Raw genomic sequence first — 21832 nt, forward strand, 5'->3', positions numbered from 1 at the left:
AGCTACTGTCCACATAATGAAGTGTGCTACTGTCCACATAATGAAGTGTGCCACTGTCTACATAATGAAGTGTGCTACTGTTCACATAATGAAGTGTGCCACTGTCCACATAATGAAGTGTGTCACTGTCCTCATAATGAAGCTACTGTCCACATAATGAAGTGTGCTACTGTCCACATAATGAAGTGTGCTACTGTCCACATAATGAAGTGTGCCACTGTCCACATAATGAAGTGTGCTACTGTCCACATAATGAAGTGTGTCACTGTCCACATAATGAAGCTACTGTCCACATAATGAAGTGTGCCACTGCCCCTATAATAAAGTGTGCCACTGCACTCATATTGAAGTGTGCCACTGTCCACATAATGAAGCTACTGTCCACATAATGAAGTGTGCCACTGTCCACATAATCAAGTATGCTACTGTCCACATAATGGAGTATGCTACTGTCCACATAATGAAGCTACTGTCCACATAATGAAGTGTGCCACTGTCCACATAATGAAGTATGCTACTGTCCTCATAATGAAGCTACTGTCCACATAATTAAGTATGCTACTGTCCACATAATGAAGCTACTGTCCACAAAATGAAGCTACTGTCCACATAATGGAGTATGCTACTGTCCACATAATGAAGCTACTGTCCACATAATGAAGCTACTGTCCATATAATGAAGTGTGCCACTGCACTCATATTGAAGTGTACCACTGTCCTCATAATGAAGTGTACCACTGTCCACATAATGAAGTGTACCACTGTCTACATAATGAAGTGTGTCACTGTCCTCATAATGAAGCTACTGTCCACATAATGAAGTGTGCCACTGTCCTCATAATGAAGTATGCCACTGTCCACATAATGAAGCTACTGTCCACATAATGAAGTGTGCCACTGTCCTCATAATGAAGTACGCCACTGTCCACATAATGAAGTGTACCACTGTCCACATAATGAAGTGTACCACTGTCCTCATAATGAATTGTGCCACTGTCCACATAATGAAGCTACTGTCCACATAATGAAGCTACTGTCCACATAATGAAGCTACTGTCCACATAATGAAGTGTGTCACTGTCCACATAATGAAGTGTACCACTGTCCACATAATGAAGTGTGTCACTGTCCCCATAATGAAGTGTGTCACTGTCCCCATAATGAAGTGTGCCACTGTCCTCATAATGAAGTGTGTCACTGTCCACATAATGAAGTGTGCCACTGTGCACATAATGAAGTGTGTCACTGTTCCCATAATGAAGTGTGTCACTGTCCCCATAATGAAGTGTGTCACTCTCCTCATAATGAAGTGTGTCACTGTCCCCATAATGAAGTGTGTCACTCTCCTCATAATGAAGTGTGCCACTGTCCTCATAATGAAGTGTGTCACTCTCCCCATAATGAAGTGTGTCACTCTCCTCATAATGAAGTGTGCCACTGTCCTCATAATGAAGTGTGTCACTCTCCTCATAATGAAGTGTGTCACTGTTCCCATAATGAAGTGTGTCACTGTCCTCATAATGAAGTGTGTCACTCTCCTAATAATGAAGTGTGTCACTGTCCTCATAATGAAGTGTGTCACTGTCCCCATAATGAAGTGTGTCACTGTCCCCATAATGAAGTGTGTCACTGTCCCCATAATGAAGTGTGTCACTGTCCACATAATGAAGTGTGCCACTGTCCTAATAATGAAGTGTGTCACAGTCCTCATAATGAAGTGTGTCACTCTCCTCATAATGAAGTGTGTCACTGTCCCCATAATGAATTGTGCCACTGTCCTCATAATGAAGTGTGTCACTGTCCTCATAATGAAGTGTGTCACTGTCCTCATAATGAAGTGTGTCACTGTCCTCATAATGAAGTGTGTCACTGTCCTCATAATGAAGTGTGTCACTGTCCACATAATGAAGTGTGTCACTGTCCTCATAATGAAGTGTGTCACTGTCCCCATAATGAAGTGTGTCACTGTCCCCATAATGAAGTGTGTCACTGTCCCCATAATGAAGTGTGTCACTGTCCCCATAATGAAGTGTGTCACTGTCCCCATAATGAAGTGTGTCACTGTCCTCATAATGAAGTGTGTCACTGTCCCCATAATGAAGTGTGTCACTCTCCTCATAATGAAGTGTTTCACTCTCCTCATAATGAAGTGTGTCACTGTCCTCATAATGAAGTGTGCCACTGTCCTCATAATGAAGTGTGTCACTGTCCACATAATGAAGTGTGTCACTGTCCTCATAATGAAGTGTGCCACTGTCCACATAATGAAGTGTGTCACTCTCCTCATAATGAAGTGTGTCACTGTCCCCATAATTAAGTGTGTCACTGTCCTCATAATGAAGTGTGTCACTGTCCTCATAATGAAGTGTCACTGTCCTCATAATGAAGTGTTTCACTCTCATCATAATGAAGTGTGTCACTGTCCCCATAATGAAGTGTTTCACTGTCCCCATAATGAAGTGTGCCACTGTCCACATAATGAAGTGTGTCACTGTCCTCATAATGAAGTGTGTCACTGTCCCCATAATGAAGTGTTTCACTGTCCCCATAATGAAGTGTGCCACTGTCCACATAATGAAGTGTGTCACTGTCCTCATAATGAAGTGTGTCACTGTCCTCATAATGAAGTGCCACTGTCCACATAATGAAGTGTGTCACTCTCCTCATAATGAAGTGTGTCACTGTCCTCATAATGAAGTGTGTCACTGTCCCCATAATGAAGTGTGTCACTGTCCCCATAATGAAGTGTGTCACTGTCCCCATAATGAAGTGTGCCACTGTCCACATAATGAAGTGTGTCACTGTCCCCATAATGAAGTGTGTCACTGTCCTCATAATGAAGTGTGTCACTGTCCTCATAATGAAGTGCCACTGTCCACATAATGAAGTGTGTCACTCTCCTCATAATGAAGTGTGTCACTGTCCCCATAATGAAGTGTGCCACTGTCCACATAATGAAGTGTGCCACTGTCCACATAATGAAGTGTGTCACTCTCCTCATAATGAAGTGTGTCACTGTCCCCATAATGAAGTGTGCTACTGGCCACATAATGAAGCGTGTCACTCTCCTCATAATGAAGTGTGTCACTGTCCCCATAATGAAGTGTGTCACTGTCCCCATAATGAAGTGTCACTGTCCTCATAATGAAGTGCCACTGTCCACATAATGAAGTGTTTCACTCTCCTCATAATGAAGTGTGTCACTGTCCCCATAATGAAGTGTGTCACTGTCCCCATAATGAAGTGTGCCACTGTCCACATAATGAAGTGTGTCACTGTCCTCATAATGAAGTGTGTCACTGTCCTCATAATGCAGTGCCACTGTCCACATAATGAAGTGTGTCACTCTCCTCATAATGAAGTGTGTCACTTTCCCCATAATGAAGTGTGTCACTGTCCCCATAAAGAAGTGCCACTGTCCACATAATGAAGTGTGTCACTCTCCTCATAATGAAGTGTGTCACTGTCCCCATAATGAAGTGTGCCACTGTCCACATAATGAAGTGTGTCACTGTCCTCATAATGAAGTGCCACTGTCCACATAATGAAGTGTGTCACTGTGCCCATAATGAAGTATGCCACTGTCCACATAATGAAGTGTGCCACTGTCCACATAATGGAGTGTGTCACTCTCCTCATAATGAAGTGTGTCACTGTCCCCATATTGAAGTGTGTCACTGTCCTCATAATGAAGTGTGTCACTGTCCTCATAATGCAGTGCCACTGTCCACATAATGAAGTGTGTCACTCTCCTCATAATGAAGTGTGTCACTGTCCCCATAATGAAGTGTGTCACTGTCCCCATAATGAAGTGTGTCACTGTCCCCATAATGAAGTGTGTCACTGTCCTCATAATGAAGTGTGCCACTGTCCTCATAATGAAGTGTGTCACTGTCCTCATAATGAAGTGTGTCACTGTCCCCATAATGAAGTGTGTCACTCTCCTCATAATGAAGTGTGTCACTGTCCCCATAATGAAGTGTGTCACTCTCCTCATAATGAAGTGTGTCACTGTCCTCATAATGAAGTGTGTCACTCTCCTCATAATGAAGTGTGCCACTGTCCACATAATGAAGTGTGCCACTGTCCTCATAATGAAGTGTGCCACTGTCCTCATAATAAAGTGTGCCACTGTCCTCTTAATGAAGTGTGTCACTGTCCCCATAATGAAGTGTGTCACTGTCCCCATAATGAAGTGTGTCACTGTCCTTATAATGAAGTGTGTCACTGTCCTCATAATGAAGTGTGTCACTGTCCTCATAATGAAGTGTCACTCTCCTCATAATGAAGTGTGTCACTGTCCTCATAATGAAGTGTGTCACTGTCCTCATAATGAAGTGTCACTGTCCTCATAATGAAGTGTGTCACTGTCCCCATAATGAAGTGTGTCACTGTCCCCATAATGAAGTGTGCCACTGTCCACATAATGAAGTGTGTCACTGTCCTCATAATGAAGTGCCACTGTCCACATAATGAAGTGTGTCACTCTCCTCATAATGAAGTGTGTCACTGTCCCCATAATGAAGTGTGTCACTGTCCCCATAATGAAGTGCCACTGTCCACATAATGAAGTGTGTCACTGTCCCCATAATGAAGTGTGCCACTGTCCACATAATGAAGTGTGTCACTGTCCCCATAATGAAGTGTGTCACTGTCCTCATAATTAAGTGTGTCACTGTCCTCATAATGAAGTGCCACTGTCCACATAATGAAGTGTGTCACTCTCCTCATAATGAAGTGTGTCACTGTCCCCATAATGAAGTGTGCCACTGTCCACATAATGAAGTGTGCCACTGTCCACATAATGAAGTGTGTCACTCTCCTCATAATGAAGTGTGTCACTGTCCCCACAATGAAGTGTGCCACTGTCCACATAATTAAGTGTGTCACTCTCCTCATAAGGAAGTGTGTCACTGTCCCCATAATGAAGTGTGTCACTGTCCCCATAATGAAGTGTGTCACTGTCCTCATAATGAAGTGCCACTGTCCACATAATGAAGTGTTTCACTCTCCTCATAATGAAGTGTGTCACTGTCCCAATAATGAAGTGTGCCACTGTCCCCATAATGAAGTGTGCCACTGTCCACATAATGAAGTGTGTCACTGTCCTCATAATGAAGTGTGTCACTGTCCTCATAATGAAGTGCCACTGTCCACATAATGAAGTGTGTCACTCTCCTCATAATGAAGTGTGTCACTGTCCCCATAATGGTGTGTCACTGTCCTCATAATGAAGTGTGTCACTGTCCCCATAATGAAGTGCCACTGTCCACATAATGAAGTGTGTCACTCTCCTCATAATGAAGTGTGTCACTCTCCTCATAATGAAGTGTGTCACTGTCCCCATAATGAAGTGTGCCACTGTCCACATAATGAAGTGTGTCACTGTCCCCATAATGAAGTGTGTCACTGTCCTCATAATGAAGTGTGTCACTGTCCTCATAATGAAGTGCCACTGTCCACATAATGAAGTGTGTCACTCTCCTCATAATGAAGTGTGTCACTGTCCCCATAATGAAGTGTGCCACTGTCCACATAATGAAGTGTGTCACTGTCCTCATAATGAAGTGTGTCACTGTCCTCATAATGAAGTGTGCCACTGTCCTCATAATGAAGTGTGTCACTGTCCACATAATGAAGTGTGCCACTGTCCACATAATGAAGTGTGCCACTGTCCACATAATGAAGTGTGTCACTGTCCTCATAATGAAGTGTGTCACTGTCCTCATAATGAAGTGTGTCACTGTCCACATAATGAAGTGTGTCACTCTCCTCATAATGAAGTGTGTCACTGTCCCCATAATGAAGTGTGCCACTGTCCACATAATGAAGTGTGTCACTCTCCTCATAATGAAGTGTGTCACTGTCCCCATAATGAAGTGTGTCACTGTCCCCACAATGAAGTGTGCCACTGTCCACATAATTAAGTGTGTCACTCTCCTCATAAGGAAGTGTGTCACTGTCCCCATAATGAAGTGTGTCACTGTCCCCATAATGAAGTGTGTCACTCTCCTCATAATGAAGTGTGCCACTGTCCTCATAATGAAGTGTGTCACTGTCCCCATAATGAAGTGTGCTACTGTCCACATAATGAAGTGTGTCACTGTCCACATAATGAAGTGTGTCACTGTCCCCATAATGAAGTGTGCCACTGTCCACATAATGAAGTGTGCCACTGTCCACATAATGAAGTGTGTCACTGTCCCCATAATGAAGTGTGCCACTGTCCACATAATGAAGTGTGCCACTGTCCACATAATGAAGTGTGTCACTGTCCACATAATGAAGTGTGTCACTGTTCCCATAATGAAGTGTGTCACTGTCCACATAATGAAGTGTGCCACTGTCCACATAATGAAGTGTGTCACTGTCCACATAATGAAGTGTGCCACTGTCCACATAATGAAGTGTGTCACTGTCCTCATAATGAAGTGTGCCACTGTCCACATAATGAAGTGTGTCACTGTCCACATAATGAAGTGTGTCACTGTCCCCATAATGAAGTGTGCCACTGTCCACATAATGAAGTGTGCCACTGTCCACATAATGAAGTGTGTCACTGTCCACATAATGAAGTGTGTCACTGTCCCCATAATGAAGTGTGCCACTGTCCACATAATGAAGTGTGTCACTGTCCACATAATGAAGTGTGCCACTGTCCACATAATGAAGTGTGTCACTGTCCTCATAATGAAGTGTGTCACTGTCCTCATAATGAAGTGTGTCACTGTCCACATAATGAAGTGTGTCACTCTCCTCATAATGAAGTGTGTCACTGTCCCCATAATGAAGTGTGCCACTGTCCACATAATGAAGTGTGTCACTCTCCTCATAATGAAGTGTGTCACTGTCCCCATAATGAAGTGTGTCACTGTCCCCACAATGAAGTGTGCCACTGTCCACATAATTAAGTGTGTCACTCTCCTCATAAGGAAGTGTGTCACTGTCCCCATAATGAAGTGTGTCACTGTCCCCATAATGAAGTGTGTCACTCTCCTCATAATGAAGTGTGCCACTGTCCTCATAATGAAGTGTGTCACTGTCCCCATAATGAAGTGTGCTACTGTCCACATAATGAAGTGTGTCACTGTCCCCATAATGAAGTGTGCCACTGTCCACATAATGAAGTGTGCCACTGTCCACATAATGAAGTGTGTCACTGTCCCCAAAATGAAGTGTGCCACTGTCCACATAATGAAGTGTGCCACTGTCCACATAATGAAGTGTGTCACTGTCCACATAATGAAGTGTGTCACTGTCCCCATAATGAAGTGTGCCACTGTCCACATAATGAAGTGTGCCACTGTCCACATAATGAAGTGTGTCACTGTCCACATAATGAAGTGTGTCACTGTCCCCATAATGAAGTGTGCCACTGTCCACATAATGAAGTGTGTCACTGTCCTCATAATGAAGTGTGCCACTGTCCACATAATGAAGTGTGTCACTGTCCTCATAATGAAGTGTGCCACTGTCCACATAATGAAGTGCCACTGTCCACATAATGAAGTGTGTCACTCTCCTCATAATGAAGTGTGTCACTGTCCCCATAATGAAGTGTGCCACTGTCCACATAATGAAGTGTGTCACTGTCCTCATAATGAAGTGTGTCACTGTCCTCATAATGAAGTGTGCCACTGTCCTCATAATGAAGTGTGCCACTGTCCACATAATGAAGTGTGTCACTGTCCACATAATGAAGTGTGCCACTGTCCACATAATGAAGTGTGTCACTGTCCACATAATGAAGTGTGCCACTGTCCACATAATGAAGTGTGTCACTGTCCACATAATGAAGTGTGTCACTCTCCTCATAATGAAGTGTGTCACTGTCCCCATAATGAAGTGTGCCACTGTCCACATAATGAAGTGTGTCACTCTCCTCATAATGAAGTGTGTCACTGTCCCCATAATGAAGTGTGTCACTGTCCCCATAATGAAGTGTGTCACTGTCCTCAAAATGAAGTGTGCCACTGTCCTCATAATGAAGTGTGTCACTGTCCTCATAATGAAGTGTGTCACTGTCCCCATAATGAAGTGTGTCACTCTCCTCATAATGAAGTGTGCCACTGTCCTCATAATGAAGTGTGTCACTGTCCCCATAATGAAGTGTGCTACTGTCCACATAATGAAGTGTGTCACTGTCCCCATAATGAAGTGTGCCACTGTCCACATAATGAAGTGTGCCACTGTCCACATAATGAAGTGTGTCACTGTCCCCATAATGAAGTGTGCCACTGTCCACATAATGAAGTGTGTCACTGTCCTCATAATGAAGTGTGCCACTGTCCACATAATGAAGTGTGTCACTGTCCCCATAATGAAGTGTGCCACTGTCCACATAATGAAGTGTGTCACTGTCCACATAATGAAGTGTGTCACTGTCCCCATAATGAAGTGTGCCACTGTCCACATAATGAAGTGTGCCACTGTCCACATAATGAAGTGTGTCACTGTCCTCATAATGAAGTGTGCCACTGTCCACATAATGAAGTGTGCCACTGTCCTCATAATGAAGTGTGTCACTGTCCTCATAATGAAGTGTGTCACTGTCCCCATAATGAAGTGTGTCACTCTCCTCATAATGAAGTGTGCCACTGTCCTCATAATGAAGTGTGTCACTGTCCCCATAATGAAGTGTGCTACTGTCCACATAATGAAGTGTGTCACTGTCCCCATAATGAAGTGTGCCACTGTCCACATAATGAAGTGTGCCACTGTCCACATAATGAAGTGTGTCACTGTCCCCATAATGAAGTGTGCCACTGTCCACATAATGAAGTGTGTCACTGTCCTCATAATGAAGTGTGCCACTGTCCACATAATGAAGTGTGTCACTGTCCCCATAATGAAGTGTGCCACTGTCCACATAATGAAGTGTGTCACTGTCCACATAATGAAGTGTGTCACTGTCCCCATAATGAAGTGTGCCACTGTCCACATAATGAAGTGTGCCACTGTCCACATAATGAAGTGTGTCACTGTCCTCATAATGAAGTGTGCCACTGTCCACATAATGAAGTGTGTCACTGTCCTCATAATGAAGTGTGCCACTGTCCACATAATGAAGTATACCACCTTATAGAAACACAAATGTGATGTTGCAGTAGATCACATAAAACTCACTTGTGGTGTCACAGCAGCTTCCGTGACTGAACACGTGAAGTTACAGTAGCATACATGACAGAAAACCACTTGTGATGTCACAATAGCTCTCAAGACTGTAACATATTTGTGTTGTCATGGCTGCTTCTTACGAAAAGCAATTGTCATATCACAGCAGGTTACCTAAAACATGATATAACAAAAACTTAAAGGGGTTGTCACATTTCATGTATGCATGGCCACCGCTTTGTTCTTTTATATGATCCTTAGAGATTCATAGGTATGCTTTGCCAGCTCTGTTCGTTCAGGTTCTAATGTTAAAGCTTTCTGGGGATCGGGTCCAAGCGGTCAGAATCCCACCAGTCCACAAGTTTTCCTTAAACTATGCGTGAGGGGTAACTGGTGTGAGACAGTGATAGAAATATAATAAGAATATATTTCTTAAGGTACCTGTTGTATGTGGATAGCAGGTTTCCGTATGTGCATATCTCATCCAGAGCTGGGTGAGATATGGGGAATCCGGAAATAGTTAAATCCCTGGTGATCCCTTAGCTTATTAGGGACATTGGTAAGTACGTTTTCTGCTGGAGAAAACCTGCAGCGTATATGCAACATGTGTTCCTACCCTAAGATGGATTTTCAGGGCTTTTTACAAAGTGAGGGAATTGGAGGCAATATTATTTTCTGCTATATGTATGTTGTCCATCCTTTAAACCCTTATTTTAATTGTGACATTAAAAGTTCAGTTTGTATTTGTTTATGTAGATTAAGCCCATATGAAATGTATTTCTGTATCTATTTTACATTCTGCTGTACCCACAGACAAATTAAGAGCGGAGTGACATCACTTTGCTGTAGGCAGTATTTCTGCATATGCTAGCTTGTTCTTTTTTATGTCCTCGGTAGAATGGAGAATATTTTTTTTCCTTAGCAATAGGCTGTAATTAAAGAATATGTTATATAACCATATACATTATATAAATCTCTATGGGGCATTTATTTAACATTATTTAACCACACCAAACAGACAGATGGCACAGAGAAATATATCAACATGCCTTCAAAGAAATAATGTCTATACCGTCGTGTATGTGCAACTGCTCCCTGAGCTAAATATCACTCACCCGTGAAGAATGATTTCATTTCCGAAATCCCAGAGTGCCCAATAAATGCATTTATATTGACATGGAATCCCCTGAATAGTTGGCTCATATCATGCAATAAATGTGAACAAACAAATATACATGTAGAAAGCCATATTTTAACCAGGACAAGAAATCCGTTTGCTGCACCGAAATTTCCTAAATGTAGTCTAAATGTAACTAAATATGAAACGTCACGTGTCACTTAAATAGTAGTTCATAGTGCAGTATTTTAGTATCTAACATCAGAATCTCTAAGAGGACTATAACAGATTAATCTGCAGTAACAGTATCCACTATACACACCCCCAGATTTCAGTTTAGGAGGACTGTCATGTTTTAGGCCTCATGCACATTGAAAACTGTATACATGTTGGCCCATGGCTAACCTTATATTTAAAGTAGTACTCCTACTTGGAACAAAATGTTCTGAATGCTTAGAGCCGGTGCCAGGAGCTCGTGACATCATAGCCCCGCTCCTTATGACATCACATCCCCGCCCCCTCAATGCAAGTCTATGGGAGGGGGCGTGATGGGTGTCACGCCCCCTCCCATAGACTTGCATTGAGGGGGCGGGGCTTGACAGCATGAGGGGCAGGGCTATGACGTCATGAGCTCCCAGCGCCTGCTCTAAGCGTTCAGAACATTTTGTTCCAAATGCTGAGCAGCAGAGTACTCCTGTAAAGAGTATGTGCAGCTGACAGTCATTTTAACATAGCCCCCATTGCAAACCCCCCCCCAAAAAAAAAAAGAAAAAATGTATAAAAAATAAGCAACTTTGCAATAGCTTTCCATTAAAATCCCTAACAGTTCTGTATATAGAGGTGCTCTTAAGACCTATGTGTACTAGCGGCTTCTCCATAGTTAGCATCTACAAAAAAACGTTGCACGTACTGTAGTGTGATCCATGTTTCACAAGGAATGTCCAGTGAGCTCTGAACTTGCAGCCCCATGAGCGGGCATATAAGGCAAAGCATATCTTGAAGAAAAAAAAAGAAAATCACTGCAGAACTAGCCAATACCATGGTGTATTCATGGTCTATAGAGATATACTGTATCTAAAAATAATTTCATGACTATGATGCTCATACCCTTTATACAAATTCCTGCCACTAGTCATTTTTTTTAAAGACCAATCTGCCAGCGTTGCTCTGATGTCCCCTGTCGGGCCTACTGAAATGACCTCACATACATGACACTGCAGCCAATCTTCTACATGTGCAGCCCTTATCCTCAGGGATCAGCGATTGGCTGCAGCATCACATGAACAATGTAGAACAAACAGCACCACATTAACATTTCATGGATGCATGTGACTTAAAGGGGTTTACCGGCCAGCTCCAGGAGTTACGTATACTGTGTAGCTTGTGGGGTTACACCATTTGCCCAACTCCCATTTAGGTAACTGGGAATTCCACAATTTACGTAGCTTCCTTGCTTTGGCTGCTTTCGGCTTTTTCGACCACCTCTGGCTTCTGCAAATAGGCAGGAACTGGCCGGAAAACCAGCAAGAGCGAAGGTGGGACAACCCCTTTAAGTTAGATGAACAGGCAAAGCACAGGCTAGTGCAGCCTTGTCACTTCCCCTCTGTGCCTGCAATGTGCTGATTCACTGCTTAGTCTCCACACCTCCACCCTGTCTCTGAGCTGGTTAACCTTGGAGATCAGATTGCGAAAAACACGGACACAGACCAGCTTCATCCCCATGGGTGACAATATATTATATAAAATATAGATAAATAAATATACAGTATCTCCCATAAGTGTGTACACCCCTCACTTTTTTGTTAATTTTTTATTATATCTTTCCATGTGACAACACTGAAGAAATGACACTCCATGACACAACAAAAATGAGTACACCCCTAAATGGAAATCTCCAAATTTGGCCCAATTAGCCATTTCTCCTCTCCGGTGTCATGTGACTTGTTAGAGTTACAAGGTCTCAGGTGTGAATGGGGAGCAGATGTCTTAAATTTGGTGTTATTACACTCTCAAATACTAGTAACTGGAAGTTCAACATGGAACCTCATGGCAAAGAACTCTGGATCTGAAAAAAAAAAAAGAATTTGCCCATTTAAGAGATAGACATATGACTGCTGCCAGCATTGCTGCAGAGGTTGAAGGGCTGGGGGTCAGCCTTTAAGGACTCAGACGATATGCTGCAGACTGCATAAATTGTAAGCCTCTTCTAAAGATGAAGCACAAGAAAGCTCACAAACAGTTTGTAGAAGACAAGAAGACTAAGGACATGGATTACAGAAATCATGTCCTGTGGTCCAATGAGACCAAGATAAAATTATTTGGTTCAGAAGGTCTTAACCCCTTAAGGACTCAGGGTTTTTCAGTTTTTGCATTAGTTTTTTCCTCCTTACCTTTTAAAAATCATAACCCTTTCAATTTTCCACCTAAAAATCCATATTATGGCTTATTTTTTGCGTCACCAATTCTACTTTGCAGTGACATTAGTCATTTTACCCCAAAATTCACGGCGAAACGGAAAAAAAAATCATTGTGCGTCAAAATCAAAGAGAAAACGCCATTTTGTAACTTTTGGGGGCTTCCGTTTCTACGCAGTGCATATTTCGGTAAAAATGACACCTTATCATTATTCTGTAGGTCCATACGGTTAAATTGATATCCTACTTAAAAATGGTTTGATTTTGTCGTACTTCTGGAAAAAATCATAACTACATGCAGGAAAATTTATACGTTTAAAAATGTCATCTTCTGACCCCTATAACTTTTTTATTTTTCCACATACAGGGCGGTATGAGGACTCATTTTTTGCGGTGTGATCTGAAGTTTTTATCGGTATGATTTTTGTTTTGATCGGACTTTTTGATCACTTTTTATTCATTTTTTTAATGGTATAAAAAGTGACCAAAAAATACGCTTTTTTGGACTTTGGAATTTTTTGGCGTGTACGCCATTGACCGTGCAGTTTAATTAATTATATATTTTTATAGTTTGGACATTGACGCAGGCGGCGATACCACATATGTTTATTTTTTTTTTATTTACACTGTTTTATTAATTTTTTTATGGGAAAAGGGGGGTGATTCAAACTTTTATTAGGGAAGGGGTTAAATGACCTTTATTAACACTTTTTTTAACTTCTTTTTTGCAGTGTTTATAGGTCCCATAGGGACCTATACCACTGCACACACTGATCTCTCATGCTGATCACTGGCGTGTATTAACACGCCTGTGATCAGTGTTATCGGCGTTTGACTGCTCCTGCCTGGATCTCAGGCACGGAGCAGTCATTCGTCGATCGGACACCGAGGAGGCAGGTAAGGGCCCTCCCGGTGTCCTGTAAGCTGTTCGGGACGCTGGGATTTCACCGCGGTGGGCCTGAACAGCCCGACTGAGCAGCCGGGATACTTTCACTTCAGACGCAGCGGTCAGCTTTGATCGCCGCGTCTGAAGGGTTAATACAGGGCATCACTGCGATTGGTGATGTCCTGTGTTAGCTGCTATCAACGGCCGGGACCGACCCGATATGACGCGGGGACATCGCGTGACCCCGCGGCATATCGCGGGAGCCGGCGGAGGACGTAAATATACGTCCTGCGTCGTTAAGGAGTTAAGCATGTGTGGCAGCAGCCAGGTAAAGAGTAAAAAAGACAAGTGTGTCTTGCCTACAGTCAAGCATGGTGGTGGGAGTGTCATGGTCTGGGGCATGAATGCTGCTGACACTGGGGAGCTACAGTTCATTGAGGGAACCATGAATGCAACATGTACTGTGACGTACTGAAGCAGAGCATAATCCACTTCCTTCAAAGACTGGGCTGTAGGGCAGTATAACAATCCCAAACACACCTCCAAGATGACCACTGCCTAATAAAGCTGAGGGTAAAGGTGATGGACTGGCCAAGCATGTCTCCAGACCTAAACCCTATTGACCATCTGTGGGTCATCCTCAAATAGGAGGTGGGGGAGTGCAAGGTCTCTAACATCCACCAGTTCCATGATGTCATTATGGAGGAGTGGAAGAGGATTTCAGTAGTAATTTGTGAATATGTGGTAAACTCCATGCCCAAGAGGCTTAAGGCAGTGCTGGAAAATAATGGTGGCCACACAAAATATTGACACTTTGAACACAAACTGCAACATAAAATGTGAAAAAGCAAAAGGGTCGGAAGACTTTCCAAATGCATTGTAAAAGGTTGTGACTTCATCTTTATGAATATTGATCTTCTTTTACAGTCTCACAGTCCGGAATCAAGAAGATGAGAGGACACGGAGGTCTTCTAATGAAATCAGAGGCGCCGGCATACCAAACTGTGAAGAGAGGCAAGTAGCAGCTCTGTGTGTTGAGCTTTGTAGAAGCAGTGCTGCAGTGCCACTGGTTCTTCATATGATATCGATGAGGCATCCATGGGTTCTATTGGTATTGCAGTTGTGGCATCAGACAAAACCTACTGATAACAGAATGTGATGCTGCTGGAAGAAAGCAGCAATGTGCTTTTTTTAATTGCCATACAAATCATTTTTTATTTAACTCTTTTTAATGTCACAGACATTTCTTAAGGCTTTATTTGACCAATTCTATTTGACTAGTAAACAGGGCTCAAGTCCCGCAGGAACACCGGTCAGTGGGAACTTAGTTCCTGCACTTTTTCCACAGCAGGAACACCGTTCCTATTAGCAGGAGGCCTGCGGGGCCTGCCTTTGAGTGGAAATCTTAGGTGAGTTTCCACACTTTTTTGTCCCAGGACTTGGCCCCTGCTAGTAAATAACAAAAGAGGAAATCCTGCACTCACCGTAGCAAAATGATATGGTATAGGATGTCTTATCTTTGAGATCCGTAGATAGCACTGGTGGCTCAGAGGCTACAACCGGTAGTTTCGTGCAATAGATACACTTCTTCTGGCCTCTTTAAACTACCGGTTGTAGCCTCTGAGCCCTGTGCTATCTCCGGATCTCCAAGATAAGACATATCATACCATATCACATTACTACTGTGAGTGCAGGATTTTTTGCTTATCCAAACTTTTCCATGCACCTTTGGATATATACTATGGATAATGAACTTTATTGGACTTACATGATTGCGGTGCTGGTTTCATAGGCTAGTTTGAATTTTGCCTCCATTCAAATCTTTTGTTTATGGTATGTCTATTTGACTAGTGCTGGTCTGTTGGTCAGTATTATGGTACCATTGTTGGCTGACATTTAGTAAACCTTGACTTCATGTTCTCTGTAGTCCATCCCCTACACTTGAAGATGTGTACTCTTGGGGCCAGTCATTCGACAAACTTATGACCACCCCTGCTGGGAGAAATGCTTTCCGGGAATTCCTCAGAACGGAGTTCAGTGAGGAGAATATGCTTTTCTGGATGGCTTGTGAGGATCTGAAAAAAGAAGGCAACAAAAATACAATAGAAGAGAAAGCCCGGCTAATATATGAGGACTACATCTCCATTTTATCTCCAAAAGAGGTACATTCTGTTCACATATGTGCTGATGTTGTCCATGTGTCTTTATTCCCTTATTTGCATTTTTGTCTTAAAGGAGATGTCTGGTGCTCACTTTTCTTATTTTATCCGTTCCGGGCTGAAAAATAAAAGAAAACAAATGTTCTCTTACTTGCCTAGGCTCCCCCGATGCTTTAGTACAGGTGTTCGGTCCCCGGGCTGTATTCTTCTTACTTCCTGTTAGCCCGGCACGTCACACGGAGCTTCAACCTATCACCGGCCGCTGCGATGTCCCGCCTCGGCCAGTGATAGGCTGAAGCTCTGTGTGACGTGCCGGGCTAATAGGAAGTAAGAAGAATACAGCCTGGGGACCCAATGCCTGTACCGGAGCACCGGGGGAGCCTAGGCAGGCAAGAGAAAGCTTATTTTCTTTTTTTTTTGCAGCCCGGAACGGATACAATAAGAAAAGTGAGCACCGGACATGTCCTTTAACTAACCATACCTGCCAATATGCAATCTATCGGTGCAAGGAATAATACACTTCCCCCTCCTTTTAACAAACTATTAACCTTATTGGATGCTAGCTGCTTATCCATTCAGTGTCTGTGGGACTGCTAAGGAGAAGACAAGTACACTGCTTGACTGTCTCCACCAGCTCCATAGAATTAAAGTGTACGTGATCTCAGATCTCACAAAGTAATATGGTACTCAGTACCTAATCCTGACCATGTACTTAAAATTTTTATGCCTCTATCACCTATATTTATTATAAAAATACCTCTTTTCATTAACTCACAGAGTTAGAAATCCTCTCAAGTGAAGGGGGTGTGTCCCTCCTTGTGACAGTGGGAGGTAATTGGTGTGTGGTGCGAACGGGGTGTATCCATCCCTTGTGGTAGTGGGAGGTGATTGGGGTGTCTGCTCATCTGGTTAATGTCCCAGGAGGTATGGGGACCCCTAGTGGTGGGATTTTCAGGAGTCTTTTTCTTTATTAAATATTCAACAGTTTTTAAACAACCATATTACAAAAAGTCTTTAATTTTCATCAGTAACAACATATAAAAAGTTTTTGGATCTGACAGTGCCCATTTAAATGGAGCAGCTCTCCCCACTGAATGGAGCAGTGGGTCAGCACATGCTCCATTCTCTGTGCACCCAACGTAGATGAGCTGAGTACAGTGTTTGGCTATCTCTGCCAGCTCCAGAGAGAATGCATGCTGCACTTGCTGACTAGGAGGTAAGTTTCTATTACTGGAATTTTCCTTCAACCTGTTAAGGACGCAGGGCGTACCTGTACTCTCTGGTCACATTACCGGCATTTAAAACACGCTCACAGGCTGAGCATGCTTTAAAACCAGTGGATCACAACTGCTATCAGCAGCCAGGACCCAGGATTAATGCCGGGCATCACCAATCGAGCCGATGCCCGGCATTAACCATTTAGAAAAATGAAAAATAAAATGAAAGTGAAAGCATCCCGGCAGCTCAGCGGAGCTGATAAGGACCATCCTGCCGTCCAATCTGTGCTCTGCTGATCCAGGAAGCTTCAGCAGGCTGGAGCAGCAGAGCACTGATAACACTGATCAATGCTATGCTATGGCTTAGCGATTAACAGTATATGCAAAAGATTGCGTAGTATAGCCCCCTATGGGCGCTAAAAAAAAAAAAGTAAAATGTGTAAAAAAAAAAGTTTATAAATGTGAATAAGCCCCTCCCCTAATAAAAGTTTGAATCACCCCCAATTTCCTATTTTTTTAAATAAAATAATGTAATAAAAAAATATAAATAATCATATGTGGTACCACCGCATGTGTAAATGTCCGAACTATTAAAATATAAGGTTAGCTAAACCGCACGGACGATGGCGTACACGTAAAAAAAATACCAAAGTCCAAAATTGTGCAAAATTATAAAAAGCAATCAAAAAGTTCCATCAAAACAAAAATGGTACCGATAAAAACTACAGACCACAATCCGGTATGTAGAAAAATAAAAAAGTTATAGGGGTCAGAAGATGACAAATTTAAACATTCTAATTTTGGTGAATGTAGTAATTTTTTTTAAAGTAGTGAAATAAAATAAAAATAAACCTATATAAATTGGGTATCCTTGTAACCATATGGACCTATAGAATAAAGATAAGGTGCCTTTTTTTTACCGAAAAGTGCACTGCATTAAAACGGAAGCCTTCAATTACATGGGCCAATATCACCCTGTGTAATAAGTCCAGCAATAAGCTGACAAATGAGCATCTTTTGGGGAGGTATAAAGTCACTCCTCAGCCACACATCTTTCTGTATAATAGGGGATGTGTGGCCGACAATGATAGAAGTAAAGTGCTGCCCTCACAATAATTAAAGGGGTACTCTGGTGCTCCGGCGTTCTGAACATTTTGTTCAAAACACTTGGAGCTGGAGACTGTGAGCGTGACACGGCCACGCCCCTTGTGAAATCACACCACGCCCCCTCCATTCATGTCTATAGGAGGGGGAGTGTCTGCCGACATGCCCCCTCCCATAGACATGAATTGAAGGGACGTGGCGTGACGTCACGACCACTGCCGCAGGGACCTGGCGTTTGTTTTGAATGCCGGGTGATTCCGGGGGCCCCAGCAGAAGGACCTTTGGATAGGGGATTAGATGTCTAGCAGCGGAGTACCCCGTACTTTATTGGTGCTTCTATCGGATGTGGGTCTGCCCATACCCTTACTGTACTTCAGTTTGCCTTCATAGAGGAGAAATTCTTCATACAGAGTCGGATGAACAGTTTTGATTTCCGTTACATTTTTATGTATTTGGGCATTAAAAAATGCATTGCTTCTAGGGAATCTGTACATACGTAGGTCAGCAGAGTCATACGGCCTTTGTGTTCTGCAGCCTAAGCTTTACCCCGAGACCTAATGCTCACTGGATTCATACAAAAAATTTTCACCAGGGTCTACAAACATTGAGCATTTTCACTATGGGGAATATTTTGTATCTTCCAAAAATAGCATTGTAATCTCAGATGGTGCCGACAGATGTATCTCATACTGATGGGTAAACAAGCCATAGCTGGAAGTGCGATCACATCAGTCATGACATGCGAACAGAATCACATATGGAAGGGTCTCGCCAAAGCTCTCAGGACCAAGCTAAACACTATTATTAGGATTCCAATATCTCAGCTACAACAGTAATACAAAAATAGATTTTAGTGCTAATAAATTGTGAAGATGTACTGTGTACAGAGACCGCCCTGCGGGTATAAACAATTGCAAGACATTTAAGACGATCTCCATGTGACATCCTCAAGGGGCAATTCTTAAGGTCTGGTGAAAAAAGAGAATAATTATTTTCAAAGCAGCCTGACCTTTCAGGTATTATATTCTCAGACAATGTAAGACAGAATGATTAGCAGCCATCGAGAGAAGAAAACAGAGCTGTCAGTCACCGAGTTGCTTACTGTCAATGTCTTTGTATATAGAGATTATGGCTTATTATAGCGCAGCATGCACAAGCTCTACTCTGCGCACAGCAAGGGGGGGGGGGGGTTATACGTCTTCTGTGTGCAAAGGTTGCAGCAACAAGGAATTGAAGAAATCCATTTTTCTTTCTTCAGGTCAGCCTGGACTCCCGAGTGCGAGAAGTCATCAACAGGAACATGTTGGAACCCTCACAACACACTTTTGATGATGCTCAACTCCAAATCTACACCTTAATGCACAGAGACTCTTACCCACGTTTCATGAACTCTGTAATCTACAAAAACCTTCTGCAGACCTTATCGGAAAACACCTCCGAGTCTTAGTTTTGTTGATGTTTTGTGTTTATTTTTTTTTAACTATTATTTTTATTGTCATTTTTATTTATTTAAAAGCAAACGGAAAAAAATGGGTACTACACCTGGCAGGGAGTTTAGAGCTACCATGATGTTCACCTGAAAATTCTACTCAGGCCTATTTTAATATGGACTATGTTACATTGTCTCCGGCTGAGGGCTCATCGCCATGCCTGTTGCAGCTAGTGATCAACTATAGGGATATTTTCCAAATAAGAGAAAAAAAAGGAAATGTTTTTAAATATTATAATATATATATAGTAGTTGTATTTTTACAACAGTAACTAGTATATATTCAAAGACAAGCGTTACCCTGGTGGAAGTGCCTTGATGTGTTTATGACTATTTCCTAGCACTAGATTGGACTATTACACTACAACGATGTATATGATCTGAAAATCCATCTGTTTATTGAGGAGGGTACTTCCACTTGTCTTCAGGGATATATTTTTGTGTGCATGTTTATATATAGCTATGCATATATATACATGACACACAACAAAATAAAAATAGTATGCCGACAGGAACAATTTCCATTGGCATGGAACAAATCTGGCTTTTTGTTGAAGACCAGTCATTCTGATAACAAAAATAATGTGTGAATGATTTAATGGGTTTCGAATAAATATTCACTTTTCCTCATTTTTTTCAATGGAAGAAATGAAGAAAAATGTGGATATTTACAGAAAACAACAATTCTAAACTGTAATAAAGCACAATAGTTTTATCCAAAAAGTAGTTTGTTCTTTCAGTAGAAATTGAAATTCAAGCAAATAAGGAGCACTCTAGACTAAACTTACAAGTTGTGTTATGCCTAGTGCAAAGCCTAAAGGGGTACTCCACTGGCCAGCCTTCGGGAACTAAATGTTCCGAACAGTGTTTTTGTGCTGCGGGGGTCAGCCAAGCCCCTCGTGACATCACGACCATGCCCCCTCAATGTAAGTCTATGGGAGGGGGTGTGATGGTCGTCACGCCCCCTCCTATAGACTTACATTGAGGTTGCATGGCTGTGATGTCACGAGGGGCGTGGCAGACCCCCCGCAGCATGAAAACACTGTTCAGAACATTTAGTTCTGAACGCTGTCCAGTGGAGTACCCCTTAAAGGGGTGATAATATGACACAAGGACTGTCTGAGCTTGTTTGAAGAAATATCTGCCATGCACTACCTCAGATGTGGGATCCAGCTGGTTCTCTCCAGTTCAGGCAAAGTTGTTAAATGACAGCTGGTTCTTCAATCTGGGGAGAAACCTGATCATATCCTGTTATGAGTGGGGCACTGCTTGGTAGCATGAGGCAGTACTTTCAGCCCATTAAGGTTGCCATCTCCTCCAAAGTGGCACATTCATATGTGCTGTTGCACGAAGGTTTGCCTCCCAGCAGTCTCAAGAACATAGGCCTTTACACAGGAAAAGTTGGACATGGATGTAGACTAGCACCAACCCAGGAGCAGGACTGTTTCTTTGTGCAGAGGGAACAAGAAGACCACTTGAGTGGAGTTAACCAGAGAATACTAGAATGAGGCCCCCTATCTCTTCACAAATGAGAGCAGGTTTTTATTTTGAGCACATGACAGACATAAAAGAGTTTGGGGACACTTTGGTGAACATTAGGTATCCTGCAACATCATCCAGCATGACCAGTCTGGCAATACCATCAATTATGGCCTTGTAAGGCAAATCCTTGGAGGGTGACACAAAAATCCACGATAGCCAATGGTACCAAGACTGGTGTGAAAATGGCTTTCAAGATTTCATCCAGAATCCTAACACCCAGGTTTCTCTGGGTGCAGAACAATGCCTGGCCAGAACAATGAATGTGGCCAGAATGTGTAGGCAGATGCTAGGTGATGAAGGCATTGATGTCACCAACTGACTCACTTCCCCTAGAGTAATCCAAATGGGAACCTCTGGGACATCATGTTTCAGTGCATCCGGCATCATCAGGTGGTGGCACAAACTTTCCAGAAGCTCCCTGATGCCCTGATCCAGGAACATCGGGGGAGATTTATAAAAACCTGTCCAGAGGAAAAGTTGCCCAAAGCAACCAATCAGATCGCTTCTTTCATTTTTAACAAGGCCACTGTAAAGTGAAAGAAGCGATCTGATTGGTTGCTATGGGCAACTGGGCAACTTACCTTTGCACAGGTTTTAATAAATCTCCCCCATCATCCCCAGAACATAATCTGCTGTCGAATCAGGGGAATAAGTAGGCATTGATGGGAATGGGGGTTAAACACACTACGGAGTCACATTAAAGGGGTGATGCAGGATCATTAAATACCCACAATTCTCTCTGAAATAACTTGAAACTGACAAATATTAATAAATATGATTTTTCTGAAAA

The 21832-nt window shown here is 42.6% G+C and overlaps 1 protein-coding gene across 4 annotated transcripts in view; it reads left to right on the plus strand.

The window, feature by feature from the left end:
• RGS20 (regulator of G protein signaling 20) overlaps positions 1-20401 on the plus strand; it is a 256736-nt gene extending 236335 nt beyond the window's left edge. For all 4 annotated transcript variants that reach the window (XM_056521918.1, XM_056521919.1, XM_056521920.1 and 1 more), the window contains 3 exons: positions 14459-14545; positions 15459-15693; positions 19270-20401. In XM_056521918.1, coding sequence (XP_056377893.1) covers positions 14459-14545; positions 15459-15693; positions 19270-19458 — 511 coding nt within the window. In that variant the 3' untranslated portion in view covers positions 19459-20401. The remainder of the gene's footprint in view (positions 1-14458; positions 14546-15458; positions 15694-19269) is intronic.
• Positions 20402-21832: the final 1431 nt, after the last annotated feature.

The sequence above is a fragment of the Hyla sarda genome, chromosome 5, assembly GCF_029499605.1.
Source record: "Hyla sarda isolate aHylSar1 chromosome 5, aHylSar1.hap1, whole genome shotgun sequence".
NCBI lineage: Eukaryota > Metazoa > Chordata > Amphibia > Anura > Hylidae > Hyla > Hyla sarda.